General features: G+C 40.8%; 1 protein-coding gene across 1 annotated transcript in view; it reads right to left on the minus strand.

The window, feature by feature from the left end:
* Positions 1-16165, minus strand: part of Mlip (muscular LMNA interacting protein) — a 140236-nt gene that overhangs the window by 116380 nt on the left and 7691 nt on the right. The window contains exons 3-4 of the mRNA XM_051140834.1: positions 14385-14777; positions 2474-4027 (exon numbers count right to left, since the gene is read on the minus strand). Coding sequence (XP_050996791.1) covers positions 2474-4027; positions 14385-14777 — 1947 coding nt within the window. The remainder of the gene's footprint in view (positions 1-2473; positions 4028-14384; positions 14778-16165) is intronic.

The raw sequence follows: 16165 nt of genomic DNA on the forward strand, positions 1-16165 counted from the left end.
AACAGCCAGGTGTAAAAATAAAATTGAAACGCAATTCACCGCTGCTCATGTCAACTTGAATGAAATGCTGTACTCAAGGCATAACTCCCAAGAAGGGTAGTTTGTATTAAAAAGTGAGCTGGTTTTCTAATTCTAAACTTCTAAACTAAAGTTATGCAATGAAGAAGAAGAAGAAGAAGAAGAAGAAGAAGAAGAAGAAGAAGAAGAAGAAGAAGAAGAAGGAGAAAAAAAAGAAGAAGAAGAAGACAAAAACTTAATTTGAGAGGTAAGAGTATGTCTCAGAAACATCTTCTTGGCAGAAATTATAAATTTGTGTGTTAAAACATTTTATAAACAAAAGAATAGGTTAATATTTTGACTGATGGGTAAACTATTCTTGTTGTTATTTTCACAGACGCCAATTTCAACAAAGACATCCATGAGCTACAATTTTCTTAACTAGAAGTCAGGGAAATTAAATAAAGAAAATTTGTACTGAAAATTCTTCAAAATTGAGAGCAGAAAGAAAACCAGGGGAAAGTAGGTCTGACATACAGGCCTTTAATTTATCACAAGCTTTTCAGGCTTATCCTCATCAAACCTTGACTGTATCTACAATAGGGCCAAATGTGAATAAAGCACACTGGAGCACAAATAGAAACCCTTTGAACAAGCTTCTGTGGTGAAATGACTTTGCACAAGGATAATGAGCAACATAAGCGTATGGCAAGTGTGCGGGCTAGTTTCTGTCAACTCAACTCAACATTGGGTCACCTGGGGAGAGGAAATCTCAACTGAGAAAAGGCCTCCATCACATTGGCCTGTGGGCATGTCTGTGGGGATATTTTGTTTTATGGTGACTGATGTAGGAGGGCCCACCCACTCTGAGTGACACCATCTCTGGAAATAGGGACTTAGATTGTATAAAAATCAAACTGAACAGCCCTAAGGAGCAGCACATCTTCCTTGGTCCCTGTCCCATGCCTGCTTGCCTTCCTGCCCTGGTTTCCCTTCATGATGGACTATAAGCTGTAAGGAATAACAAACCATGTCCCCCTCACATTGCTTTTGGTTATGATGTTTTATCACATCAACTAAAAAGGAAACCAGAACATCAAGAAACCATTAAAGAATAATTATCAGTAGCAGAGCATTGGGGAGATATGTGTCTGCACTGGGGAGATTGAAGCAGGAATCACAAGTTCGAGGCCACCCTGGTCTATGTAGGGAGACCCTATGTTAAATTTAAAAAATAACAAATCAACACATTAAGGAAATTGTTAGATTGATGATTTTTAGTACATAACACACAAATTCCACAATCATGCATTTATAGTCAAATGTTAATGAGTTTTTTTCAAGATAAATAGTTACCTCTTAATTCTTCTTAAAATTATCACATAGACCCCTAAGAAAGCTAAGACAGTGGTCGGCATACTGTGAGCAATGCCTACTTTTTCTGTTGCAGTGTGTTGCAGTATCAATGACAATATCACGTGAGTTGCTCTATTTCCTTAGCCTTACATTTGTCATCTGGTAATACCAGAACTAAGCGCAGTTTCTGTGATACTCCAAAGCCTTGAAATCCTATTATTTAAACACATTGAATTGAAGATCCCACATGCTACTAACACTGGTGCGTCCATAGCTTTATTTTACTCACTTAACTACTATCAAATTCTGAGGGAACTAAGATCCATTCCTGAGTCCTTTGAGGAGTCATGGAAAGCTGTTGCGCCCCAGGGTGGAGCCTGCTCCAGCAGCACTGAACTGTGGGGTCCTCCTCAAATGTTTCGTCTCTCATACTAGCTAAATGCTATTGTACACCCTTTCTCAGCAGAGCATTTAAAATCAGCATTACTTTTTTCTTATTTCTGTTTCTTTATGCCATTTGTTCACTCTTTCTGTGTTGAATAATGTGGAATATTTAGTGCTTATAGCAAATTAAATATTTTTATATATAAAAGTTTCTATTCTATTTTGCCTTGTATGTATAGAATAAAATACAATTTGATATAGTTTGCAGCATGGGGAGCAATGAAAAAAGAAAACTCAGCCATGCAGGAGGGAAAGAAAGGTGATAAAACAAAGACAAAGAAACAGAAAATTTTCAAAGTAGTGTTGGCTATATCATGAGCGTAGGTGCATTAGGACATTATAATATGCATCTATAGTGTACACCTACAGTATAATTCTGTCAACTAACTCAATGCTCAGTACAAACTATTTTGATGGATAATGAGACCCTTGATATTAAGTTATCAGAAAAGTAGCATACTGCAAAATGCTATCTGCTGGGACCAAAGCTTTGAGGGGACCAAAGTGTGTGTGTGTGTGTGTGTGTGTGTCTGTCTGTCTGTCTGTCTGTCTGTCTGTGTCTGTGTGTCCCTGAAGTCGTAGTCATACAATGGATATAATAATAGCTGACTTTTTCCTAAAAAGAAGATTCTTCTGTGTTTCAAGATAAGCATGCAGCATGCAAGAAAAAAAATACCTTGGGCTTCTTATTTTCAGGGCCTGATGACATGGACAATGCATAAGGTGAGATCAGCTCCTTGGTTCTTGTTAGAGAGACAGGCAGTGATGGGGTTGGAACAAGTGAGCTGAGGCTGCATGTTGTACTTTCAGGCATCCCAGGTCTTGAAGGACTTGTGTCACCCCCACAACTTGGGTGCAGTGCTGAAGGATTAGGCTGGAGCACCCGGGTGAGTGAACTCTCAGGGGGGAGAAGAACGGAGAGCCCCAAGCTGGGAGGAGAAGCAGAGGCAGCACTGGAGATTGGGGGAGCAGGGAGAACTGAGGGGCTATGTCTTGAGCCTGGGTGCTGTTGCAAGCACGCTCTTTTGGATCTGTCTATCAGGTCTGAGAGGGCTGGGGAAGGATGGAAACATTTCTCTGGAGAGGAAAGGGCAGGGCTCTCATTAGCAGGCAGTGCAGAGGATGATAAGGTGGAAGGATATGTGCAAATATTCCTGTTCTTTTCCGGACCCATGAGGTCATCATCCTTTCTGCCCTTGGAGGAAGAAACAGAGGACAAGCCTGGTGCCACGGAAGGGACATCAGCAAGACTGGCTGTATCAGTCTGTAATGGGGGTGGAGCTGCACTGCTCCCCAGTGTGCCTCCTGGGACTCTCTCTACATCTGTAGAAGCATAGCTGCTATTGGCAGGTGCTGGCGGAAAGAGGGGGTACACCTGAGAAAGTGGGGTAGACTTGGTAAAGAAAGGGAGGTGGCGGGATTGGTGGGTCTCTGCAGGAGCTTGGTGATCGCCTTGCTCTGTAGATCCAGCTGTCAAGGAGCAACTGGAGAGGGACTTCTTAGGTGTGGATGGTGTTTGCTTTACTCTTTGATCAAGTGTAAGAGTGGAAGAGGCCAGGGAATTGAGGGAGAAAGTTGGGCAGGACGCGGGGGACAAAGGCCTTTGGTGAGAAGGGTTTGACTTAAGGATAGCAGTGAGGAGAGAAAGCCGAGAGGGTACCGGGGACTTCAGCCCTGACTTTGAGAGATTCCCACTGGATGACATTTGGCTACAGACCGTAGATAAAGAACCATGGGAAGAGGAGGTAAGTGGCTTGGGACTTGGAGACAGTGAATGCATGACAATGCGGACTGGTATGTAGGAAGCTGAAGGTGACTTCAGAGAAGCACCAGAGGCAGGCGAAGGAGAGGTTCTCAGATCTTCCCTGGGGTTAAGCGCATGCGAAGTCGACGCTTTCTTCTGTGCTTCAGATGCCAGCCCGTGTGTGTGATCAGTGACATTTGAGCCACAGAAACTAGAACCTGGCAGTTGAGTGGAAGGAGAAAATGCTAACGTCGAAGCGCCCTTCCATGCAGAGAAAGGGGATTCGTGAGCAGTAGTGTAAAAAGACGTAGCTGTTTCTTCCACTGAGGCCCCAGCGACATCCAGCCTGCGAGTGTGAAACTCCTCTAGCACAGAGGCTCCGCTGAAGTCAGCTAGGACGCGTGGCGTTTTCTGATTAGTTGGAAAAACAAAGGAGAAAGCAGGTGGTTTATGAGCAAGCTGCCCAGAGGTAGTGGGACAGGTTAGCTAGAGGGAAGAAAAATAGATTGAAATTGGACATTACTTAGGAAATTACCAACATATTGTTCGCTGTGTGCGTGTGCAAACAGCCCTTCTACTAGTTTTACGTGAAATGAGACATTTTAAGCCTCCATTAATAATGAAGGAGTTAATACTTACAAATGAGACATGGCTTTGACTTTATGACATAAACTGTGAAGTATTACATTCTATGGCTCATTTAATCCCTGAAACAAAATCAATATAAAATTTGTTTTCATAATTCTACTGTAAAAATAATTCATTCACAATATTTAAAATAGTTGTCATAATTTGGAATTGGAATATCAGAAAGGATTGGAATTGTCATCATTACAAATTTCAAACTTCATTTTGGAAAATGAGATAGACTTTTCTACCATTGAAAGAATATAAACCACAGTTCAATGATGATGAGAAACCTGTAAGTTAATATATTTCAATTGCTTAAAACTCTAAGGACTTGGACTACATATGGCCACATATTTTGAACCTGAAAAGGTGCCCAGAATTTAAAGGATGAAATTCCCAACACCAATACAAAAAGATAAATTGAGAAAGTGAACACCAAGCTCAAAATAGAGGGAGGGGGCACCTTAGCTTATTTTCCCCATGTACTTGCCAGAATAAACATATCATAGTAATTTAATAAACACATAACCAATGATTTGCGTTCTTCTGGGATCAATAGGCTTTCTTTCTTAGGAAGAGAAACCAGAGCACTTTATCTGTTGGAAACTAGGCAACTGTCAATCTCACATAAAAAGAATGATGTCTTTAAAATATAATTTTAATTTAAAAGGTAGAGGAAAGCCTGCGATGTCGCCTGTATAAGACAGAGGTAGCCTGTGGGACAGCCTGTACATGTGTTTGTGAACCACTTGGTTAGTCCATAATTTAAGGCAAATGGTGAAATCATGCCAAAGTTTTTACACAGAGGCTTTAAAATTATTCATTTCATTTTATTAGACTATAAAATAAAGATAAACATGACTAGTAAATTTGAAAAATATGAGTAATCTAAAATATTAGCAAATACTAATATATATACATATATGTGTGTATATATTACACTAAGGAAATGCCTATAAAATTAAATCAGTAAAATTTTATCAGCAGATAAAAGACATATTTTAGAAATTTGTTTCAGATCCATGTGGGTAAAATTTCTATAAGACCCACTGCGATGACCTTCATGATATGTATCCTTAAGCCCTAAAAACATTTAAGTCAAACAAATTCAAACATTTCATTCCAAATTTATTTGCCTCTGAGCAAACATACCCCAAAGACTCCTTTTATAGATCAACAAGTAATTTCACCACATAAATAATATTTGAAATCATTGACAGAGTCTAGAATATCAAAACATCAGTGAAAATGGGAAATGAAACAGAACTCAGTCAAACTGCGAGAGCTTAATCATGCCCGTGCAGTTTATCTTGGACCCAACACCACTTGGCTGGTGTTTACTGAACTGATTCATATGGTTGGGGAGGATATTTAAGTGCAAACATCAGTGACTGGGCAACACAATGCTTCTGCTACTAAAAGACGACATTTCACTTGGAATTCTGCAATGATGTGTAGCTGGAGTCATGGTTAATGTTAAGAAACTTCAAGTGTGTGTGGATATGCGTGTGTGTGTGTGTGTGTGTGTGTGTGTGTGTGTGTGTGTGTGTGCTGGTGTACATGTGCATCTGTCTTAACCATGAAATATTTTTCTCTTATCATTTCCACACCTTATTTCTCCTCTCAAGAAGAATGGAGACAGTTCACGTGTCCAGGGTATCTCTGCCTGCTGTGTAGAAAAGCTGTTAGAATTTGCTGGAGATTTTTTTTTTTCCAAATTAGTACTGCCGGCTACAAGAATCCAACTATCTTTCAAGTTATGTTGTTTCTTAAGAGTTTCAACATATGCAACAAACTACCAATTAACCTCAATTATTTACCAGCAGGTTAAGAACAGAGGTTCATAATTTTGAGGTGTTTTTAAAAGAAAAAGGTCTCCCTGAAACTTCCTCAACATGGAAGGTTTCTAATTCACCAACAGCATATTACACTACATGACATTTTTTTTCTATTAACAATTCAGAATTTTGTCAGACATTTTAAGATCTAATTGTTGAGAAAATTCTAGAACACAGTTGTCTAATATTTACTAGTTTACATTGATCTACATACGTCTTTACTTATTTATTCTAGTGGGCATATTACTATATTTACAATATATTCATTAGTGATTTCCAAATGAACTATAATGTTATTCTAATTTACACTAACACTGTTTCAATTTACAAAACACTAATTAAGTGTGGCATCATAATATTACATATTTTCCAAATACAAGGGATTCATTTTTAATTTTTAAAAAAAAAAAAGGAATGCACATGCCTGAATCCATATTATTTTTATTTTTTCAAAAAAAAAGAAAAAGAAAAAAGGAGGAAGACAAAAATGAATAATTTCACAGAGAAAGAAGGGGCACTCATCAAATTCTCAGTCAGTAACCTGGAATGAGCCCTTCATTTCACTGTGGCTGCCAGCACCACCAATGGGGAAAACTTCTTAGTCGAGATATGCAAAGTACCTCCTTTCATTTTGTTAATAACTACTCTGGGTTCTCAACCACTCGTCCTCTCCCCCATAGTGTTTGAACACTCCTGCAGTGCTGGCTGGCCTTACCCTCCACTCTCTCATGTCCTTGAGCTTTTAACCACAGGCTTCCTCCACTCTCCACAAAAGACCAGCCTCCACTGTGGGGTGCAGCAGCAGAACTCTTGCTGTGAGCTGGGGGCAGGTGAACTTCAACACTGTGCCTCCTGCCATCGAGACCCTCCGTTCTTTAAGCAACCATACTATTAGAGAGCTGTCGTGTAATTTATTTTAGTGAATCTAAAGTTAACTGTGGGCTTTACACATCCACTTCTTCCAATGTGTCAAAAGGGTCTGAGAACATTCTAAGTCAAAGCTGAAAGGATTGTTCTGTTTTCTGACACATGGACATTGCCAGATGCTGGTCCTCCACAACCATGTCCTCTTCTCTCTAAAGCATGCACATCATGCTTTCAGGATGATTCCCAGCCTTTCCTATCTGAATTAATGAAATAATATTCTCTGGTTTTCCTAACTCTAGCTTTAATCCATATAACACAGCACTAAATTGAACTTTTGGGGATTTTTTTTTCATTTTTATTATAATTTACTCATATTACATCCCAATTGTTATTCCCTCACTTGTATCTTCCCGTTCCCACTCTTCCTTCCTTTTCTGCCCTACTTCCTTCCCCTAAACCTCTGATTTGGAGAGGCTCCTCCCCCACCTTCTGACCACAGCCTAACAGGTCTCATCTGCACAGCCTGCATCCTCTTCTTCTGTGTGCCCACAGGGCACCTCTGCAGAGGGGATGTGATCAAATCTCAGGCACCAGAGTTCGTGTCAGAGGCAGTGCCCGCTCCCCCACCCCCTGCAACTGTGGAGAACGAGCTGTCCACTGCCTACAACTGAACAGAGGGTCTAGGGTCTCCGCACACATTGTGCCTAGTTGGTGCGTCAGTTTCTGCAAGCCCCCTGGGTCCAGACCCTCCAGCCTTCATGGTCTCCTTGTAGGGCTCCTGAACCCTCCTGGTCCTTCCATCCCCCCCTACTCTTCCACACAACTCTCAGCACTCTGCCCAGAGTCTAGTTTTGAGTCTCAGCATCTGTCCAGATCCCCTGCTGGGTGGAATCTCTCAGAGGACTTCTATGTTGGGCTAATATCCACTTATGAGTGAGAATATACCATGCCTGGCTCTCTAGGTCTGGGTTACCTCACTCAGGATGATTGTTTCTAGTTCCATCCATTTGCCTGCAAATTTCACTTGTTTTTAATACCTGAGTAGTATTGCATTGCATAAATGTACTACAGTTTCTTTATCCATTCTTCAGTTGAGGGACATCTAGGTTGTTTTCAGATTCTGGCTATTACAAATAAGGTTGCTATGGTCTAATCAATGAACATCTATACTCAAGATACTCAAGACCTCACCAGTGCTACTGAGAACCAAAAATCTCCCTTTTGTTACAAAGGCCTTCTCTAGCTACTTTGTCTCATCACCCCAATTTCTTGCTATTTTCCATCTTAGATTTTGACAATACTTTCCTCATCCCAAGTATTTTTGCAAATATTGTTAACATTCTAGCAAACTTGATCTCTAGTCAATGCTATGGAAAAAAAAAAATCTTCATGTTTAATCCTACAACTGTCATTACATTCCTGGCCATTATCTGCCCAAAGGTGCTGTGAAAGAAAAAAAAAATGGCACCACCACATCAAATAACAGGATCACCGCATTTGACTTACAGCATGCCCTGTACAAAAGCACCAGGTGAGAATGGGGCAAACACCCTGCACTCGTGCCTTTCTCAAGACACATTTGGGTAAGACAATGCACCATGGATCGGTTTCAAGGTCAATAGCTTCAGCTGGACTTTATATGTGTTGGCTGCGTCTGTTCGTATGTTTGCTTTAGAACTTGGCATCTCTCCATCTCCATGCTGTACCTGTTCCAAAGTTAATATTCTCCTCCACCCTTACCACAGCAGTTTTTCAAAAGTTGGCTTCTCTGCGTAGACTCTAACCCACAGGAACACTGCTGATTCTCCAGGCATCTCACTTCATCAGCTATTCCACGTGTTCTTTTTTTTTTAATTTTTTTATTAATTTATTCTTGTTACATCTCAATGTTTATCCCATCCCTTGTATCCTCCCATTCTTCCCCCCCCCCTTCCCCTATGACTGTTCCTGAGGGGGATTACCTCCCCCTGTATATGCTCATAGGGTATTAAGTCTCTTCTTGGTAACCTGCTGTCCTTCCTCTGAGTGCCACCAGGTCTCCCCTTCCAGGGGACATGGTCAAATGTGAGGCACCAGAGTATGTGAGAAAGTCATATCCCACTCTCCACTCAACTGTATTCCACGTGTTCTATGTAGCCTTCTTTTTATAGTTTTATTAACTCTCCCATCCTAACAGAAATGGAAAAAAAAAAAAAGGACCTATCTCTCCAAATTTTAACAGGAAGTGTCACTGTGGTGGCTGGTGAAAAATGCCAACAATATTCTGTTTGTCACTGAGTCTCTTGTCTCAAAACATAATCTGGGCCAGTGGTATGATTAAAATGTCTTCCACAGCAGTGGTTCTCAACCTTCCTACTGTTACACCTCTTTAATACAGCCCCTCACGCTGCGGTAACATCCAACCATAAAATTATTTTCATTGCTACATCATAGTTTTAATTTTGCTACTGTTATGAACATGAATATCTCTGGAGATAGAGGTTTGACAGAGGGGCCACAACCCACAGGCTAAGAAGTACCATTCTACAGAAATAGTCGCCTGCTTGTGCTCCTCTTGGACTCTCAGCTCATACCACACTGTTCTTATTCTGCCTTGGGCTCTGGACACTGATGTCTGATGTAGTTCTTACCTCCCCAGACACAGTCAACATGACTGACATGAGCAAATCAGAAGACCATTCTGTAAAAAGCCTACAGCCTTTCCTGCTGGAATTTCTACTGCCACCTGACTTTCACGTACTCCTGTTGCACATGGCCACTAATACAAACTGAGCCATGTGGAGGAAATAACCACTATTCATGAATAATAGGGATTTTCCCAGAATTTCAAGGAGCCTGCAGACTCCAACTAATTCAGGAAAAAGGCTCCTCCTGTATTGTATCCACTCTTACTTGCCATGGAAGGAGAGAGAGAGAGAGAGAGAGAGAGAGAGAGAGAGAGAGAGAGAGAGAGAGAGAGAGAGAGAGAGAGAGAGAGGGAGAGAGAGAGAGGAGAGAGGAGAGAGAGAGAGAGAGAGAGAGAGAGAGAGAGAGAGAGAGAGAGAGAGAGAGAGATTACTAATGGAGCAAACTTAAGCAGAAAAAGAACAGTGAGGTGATGGAGGAAAGAAACATCACTAGAGAAAGGTGGCTTAAATGAATATAACTTCATGGGGGTTTTTTTATCAACTATGAGAGCCGACGTATTTAGTTAAGACTTCCATCACCTGTCACCTGCCCATGCAAGTTTGGACTACTTTTGTGTTTTCTCTCTTGCCCACAGTTGGAGTCCTCCAGTTGTAATCATGTATGTATTGCTGCCTGACTTTCTGTTACAAGCATGCCACATTGCAGAAACCAAGTGGTAGGCCCCAACTTAGTACTTCCAGAAGTTCGCTGGATCCAAAAAGAAGTTTAATACTCCAACTTATTTTAAGATCTTCGGCATCTAAATTCCTCTGGCTATAAGCTCAGGATGATTTGCTTTAGGAAGCAAAACATTAGCAACGTCTGTAACTATGAGACAGTGGCCCAGGGCTATCTTCTTTGCCCTATTATAGCTCTCATTCATCTGTGAACATTCATCAAGAGTTTTAATCTATAAATAATATCTTTTCTGTATATATTTCCCAGGACCATTTGTTTAATCAGTCCTGTGATATTTTCTAAGTACTCTCACTGGCTCAGGTATTGTGTTAGATGTTAGGGACCAGAAGGAAGACAAAGTTTTGTCAACGAACTGTTCTAATGGGATAAGACATACATACAGAAGCCACTGGGACACGATGTGCTGGTACAAAGAAGGTGTTCCTTTATAAAAACTGAAGCTGGAAAACATAAAGATTTATGAAACGCAAGTACTTACTGACACTTATGATTGGGATGCATTCTAAGAAATGCATCATTACCTGATTTCATCATTGTGCAAAAATTATAGAGCGTACAAACAGAATCAAGGCCTCCACAGCAGCACTGTGTGCTGTAATTTTGATTAGGACCACAATGCATGTGCATCTATCACCAGGCAAATGACTATTACACTGCACACTATTGGAACCAGCAAGTGCATGCAGTAATGTCCGAAGTGACCAGAAGTTTATATAATAGCCCTGTGTTTTACTTTAGCCAGTTCTTTTAATCTTATTGTCTCCATCCTCTCCCCAGTTCCCATATCCAGGCTGTATCTGAACAAATGTATAAAGTCTCTTGCTTTTTATATGTCTCTTATCATGTAAACCCAAACATGTTGCCATTCCAACCTTCTTAAACTGAGAAAATCAAGTGTCAAGAGGTTACCATAGACAGACACAGTTCCATAGTTCCAAGTCCCCCACCCCCGTCTGTCTGTGTGTGTGTGTGTGTGTGTGTGTGTGTGTGTGTGTCTGTATGTGTGTGTGTGTTTGTATCATCTCATTTAATAATAAAAGAAGTTGATGTTCTTTTGATGTTTTGATTGTGAGCCTAGTCTTTGACAGATAGGGGCTAATATTCTCACTTCACTTTATGAGGGAAGAGAGGAGTCGTGACTCCGAGTACTTGCTGAGAGTCTCAGGCAAGGAAGCTCCTGTCTTGCACCTGTTTTCCTACAGCTCTGCCTCCTACACAAGACTTCCTGATCTCACTTCCCGTCCATTTGCAGCTCTGTTTCTGCTCGTAGCACCCTACTCATACTCTTCCCACTAAGGTCATCAAATAATCTCCTAATTTTAACATTTAATGAGCTTAAAGTGCCCACTTTGTTGGTCCCGTTTTATATTTTAATTACAAACTTACTTCCTTTTTTTTTTTTAGTCTCTTATCAATAGACAAGAAAACCTTTAAGACATTTACATGAACATTTAAGTGTTTTCGTTCCAAATTTCATTTAAGAAGATTTTTTTATTCTATTATTTATCTTATTTCCAATACTATCTTTACTTCTTATTTACACCCACTTATTTATTTTCATTTAGGTAAAGTGCTTTCCTGTAAACATTCCACTGCAAAGAACATCATTGAGTTATGCCAAACCACAAAATTTATATTATTGTTTTCATATTATTCTAGCTCAATAGGAAATAAAATGTTTAATAAAAAGATAATCAACATGAGCTCTATCTTTAAGGGCTTACAAACAGTTAAGGGAGATAAGACATGTACCATACAGTAACAATGCATGCTGGACTGTGGCCATTACATAATTGTGTGCTAAAGAACTATCAGAATTGTATAGGGGGAAGTGGTTCTCACTGAGGGAACTCGAACAAATTTCATGGAGTTAGTACCTGAGCAGGGACTTCAGACATGAACAGAATGAGCACTTAATGATATGGGAGGGTTTTTTTCCTATGCGTTAGTGGAGCCCACCTATATACGAAACACCACACTAAAGTCATTAACAAAAAATACGCCTTTATTTCAAGTTATTTTCAATCTAATGAAGGAAAAAGAAAATCAAGTGTTTCAAGGTAGAAAGAAGTTATGGTGGAGATTTTTCTCTCTCTTTTTTTTTTTCATTTTTATAATTTATTCACATTACATCCCGATTTTTACCCGCTCACTCGTATCCTCCCATTGCTACCTTTTTTCCCTCTTCCCCCTGTTCCCTTCCCCTAGGCCTGTGACAGGGGAAGCCCTCCGGCTCTACAATCTGACCCCAGCCTATCAGGTCTCATTAGGATAATCTGCATCCTCTTCCTCTGTGGCCCTGCAAGGTCGCCCTGCCAAGGGGGAAGTGATCAAATCATTGGCATCAAAGTCCATGCCAGAGGTAGTCCCTGCTCTTAAATCCATCATCAAAGAAAGTTATAGAAACAGAGGAGGACTTACTCAACTCTGAGAAGTGATCCAGCTAAACCTGAGCCTGAGTATCAAGCAACATGGATGTGGGCTCTGGGAAGACAGTATTCAGGACAGAAGTCAAGAAATCAGCATTAGAAAGGTAGGCTGTTCATACTGAATGGTAGTTCACAAGAGCTGAAGAAAAGCTGTGCAAGATGTAGCTAGGCACTGTCTAGACTACGGAAAGGGAAAAAGCCAGGTGAAGAGTTGAAGCCGTTCCTTAGGAATACCCTTCTCCTGAGGAGCCAGTGATGCTAACTTACAGGCTCTGTTTCTTATTTTTTGTTTTTCTATCATTTTTCTTGAGGCAAGAAAACAATGTCTGAGCCTACACTGCCTTTTGAAAACACCCTACATTGTGTTACTATAGTACTTTGTTCCAGCACCTGGCTGAGAAAAAACTATCAGAAAAAAAAAAAAAAAAAAAATAGGGGCTGAACAGATGTCTCAGTAGTTAGTACCACTGGATGCTCCTGCAGAGGACCTGAGTTCAATTCCCTCCATCCATATGGCAGCTCACAGCCATCTATAACTACAGTTCCAGAGGATCCGAAGCTATCTCTGGCTTCCATGGGCAACAGGTATAGACATACACTCAGACAAAACACCCATACCAACAAAACTGTTAAAAGAATGTGGGAGGGGAAGAGACGTCTTAGACCCAGGTCCAGAATAGCAGTACCCCAATGAGCATCTTCCATTACTCAAAGGCAGTAAAGTATCCTGGGTGCATGAAAGTAATAAAAGCTACAGCATCAGAAACCAGGGAAGGCTGTAGGAATAGACGTGAGTGACAACATACGCGGAAGAACTACTGTACCATCTTGCGGAATCCTAATGTCACACAAAGACCAATTATCAACCAAAAACGTCCTTCAAGCTACTGTATATTGTTTAGAAGAGCTTGGTTTGATAGGACCTAGACAGGGTGTCTCAGAACCAGATCACTCCCCACTGACTACCTCAGAAGCCAAGTGGTCCCCTGGTCTTCTAACCACACCTTGCATTGCAGAGATGCTGGCATTTCAGTCAACATAAGAATCTGCCTCTCATGATTCCCTCCACACTCCCTCCCTAGCTCTCTCGCCATCACAGAACAGGCTTCTTCTACCACACGCTATCAGCTCTCCACCTGAGAGGAGGCTTCTATCTCTCACTGATAAATTTCAGAGTGAGCTCTCCTCCCAAGCCTCGCTGAAGTCAGTCCTGTCTTAGCTACGCCAGAAGCACACCAGACGGATGCTTACTTTAAGACACATGTGGGGAAATCATATTCCTTACATTCTCTTATTTTCTGCCCCATCATTTTATTACTCCTTTATTTGTCTAAAAGCATGTGTTTATTCCTAAGACACGTATAACATTTCTCCTTGGATAGTTCATGTTTAAAATGTGCTTCTAGACAACCCAACCCTCCACAGACCCTCTATCACACCAACCTTCTCCAAATACCACTCAAAAGGAAATGACAAAATTTCCCCAAATCCACTCTAGCTAAATGTGTTATATTTTCTGCCCAGTTGAATCACAATACAATTTTTGGTGTCATCAATTTCTCCATGTTCATTTACACTGTGATTAGTTGTGACCTCGAGATTGGATGGTTTTAATAAAGTTTTCTTTGAGAGTCATATATTCTTTATAAAGGAGGATGTTTGCAGGACACCCACAACAAAAGAGAATGAAAACAGCACTCAGATGAAACTTACCTGCCCGTGCTTTTGCTGAGGGGCCATCCCATGAAGAACTTCAGGATGGGAAGAGGCCTTGAGATCAACCCCTCGTATTTTGGGGCGCACCACATCAGAGGCCAGACTCGAAGAAATAGGCAGGGACTTGGGCCGGGTAGCTATGTTTCCTGGTCCTCCGGGGGGTGCTTGGTCACCTTGTCTGTTTGTAGTTTCATCTTCCCCATCAGAATCCACAATAAAAACATATTCCGCTTTGAAGAGATCGCCTTTCTGCATTCCTTGAAGCTCAACCCTATCAAATTCCTTTCTCTGTGAATTCCTTCCACTGACCTCTGAGGGATAAGCTTGTGTCCTCTGGTCCCTCTCCTGCTTGCTCTCACAGCTGAAGGTCATATGGTCACTATATTCATACTGCAACAGATGTAGAAAGATAAAATTGTTGACAAGGGGGTGACACCTTTTTGTTAAAATATGCTAAAAATTTTTAACCTACTCATTGAAAGGCTTTTAAAACATTAAATACCAGGCTTGCCTGAGAGAGACGGGTTGAAACACATGGTCCTTTTTACTAGCTCACCTGTTCACTGCCCCAAGTCCAAAAGCCTTGGAGTTCAGACTTAACATCAACATGTAAAACTTAGTGCTTGGGAAAGGTGCTGGGATGGAAAAGTCGAGCAGTGACAACATTCACAAAGAAGCTGTGATGTGCATTGGGAAAAGGTTTTACGTAATTGTCAAACAACCAGCACACCCTTTACTAATGGTTTTGTTGGGAGAGGAAATCCTAGTTAAAAGATACCAAAATAAAGTAACTTTCTAAACTTTTGAAAGGAGAGGTAGTGTCGACACAAAGTGCATCCGAATAAACAATCCAAGCTAACTGGATGTGGCTCATAAACAGGACTTTTTTTTAAAGATACAGGAGCTGGAGAGACGTGTGAGTGGATTAAATGAAGACCTAGTGGCCACAAAAGAAAAAGCTAAGTGGCACACACAAGCCTATTATCCATCACTGAGGCCAAGATGCTTCCTAAGCAACCAATCAGCCTCTACAGCCAAAACAGTGAGGTCCAGGTTCAGTGAGAGGCCCTGGCTCAAGCAATGTGGTAAGAAAGCAACTGAGGAAGACACCCAGGGTCTACCTCTGGCCTCCACTCATGCGGACATGGACAAGACATACAGGCCCATGTATAAACACATAAACAAATTTAATATAAAGTGTTTTAGTACACTGTTTCATTGAGAATTTTCTGTTTTTTGATACACTTTTTCTATGAGTACTCAGAATGTTTATGAGACCTGAATTAATATCACTTTATCAAGCTATCAAATTTCTTTTTCTAAAATAACAGCCAGGGACAGATGGTACTTATAAGTCTCAATGCCAATTTCCTTGTTTTAATAACTACTCTGTGATTGGTTTTTTTTTTTTTTTTTTTTTTTTTTTTTTTTGTTGTTGTTGTTGTTGTTTTAAGGACAACTTTTCTAGAATGCTCAAATAAGTTCAACTATGGCGGTCATTTTCACACATGCTAACATGCATGGGTTACCTGTCTAGAGTAAGAAGTCAAAAGTTGACTAAATACAACTGAGTTGAAGAGGTAAATTACATTCCCAAGCCCCACTGTGTGGCTGCCGCCAATACTGAGGCAGCCTAACTGGCACAGGTAAAATTTGTCTACGCGGCCTTCTGTCTCTCTCTATTCTTCTACTCTGATGAGTGTCGCAGCGTTTGCCTGCCACTACTTCAGGTGTCACTGTGCCCTCTTCCTGTATTTACTTCCATGGCCTTCTTATTA

The sequence above is a fragment of the Acomys russatus genome, chromosome 32, assembly GCF_903995435.1.
Source record: "Acomys russatus chromosome 32, mAcoRus1.1, whole genome shotgun sequence".
NCBI classification, from domain to species: domain Eukaryota; kingdom Metazoa; phylum Chordata; class Mammalia; order Rodentia; family Muridae; genus Acomys; species Acomys russatus.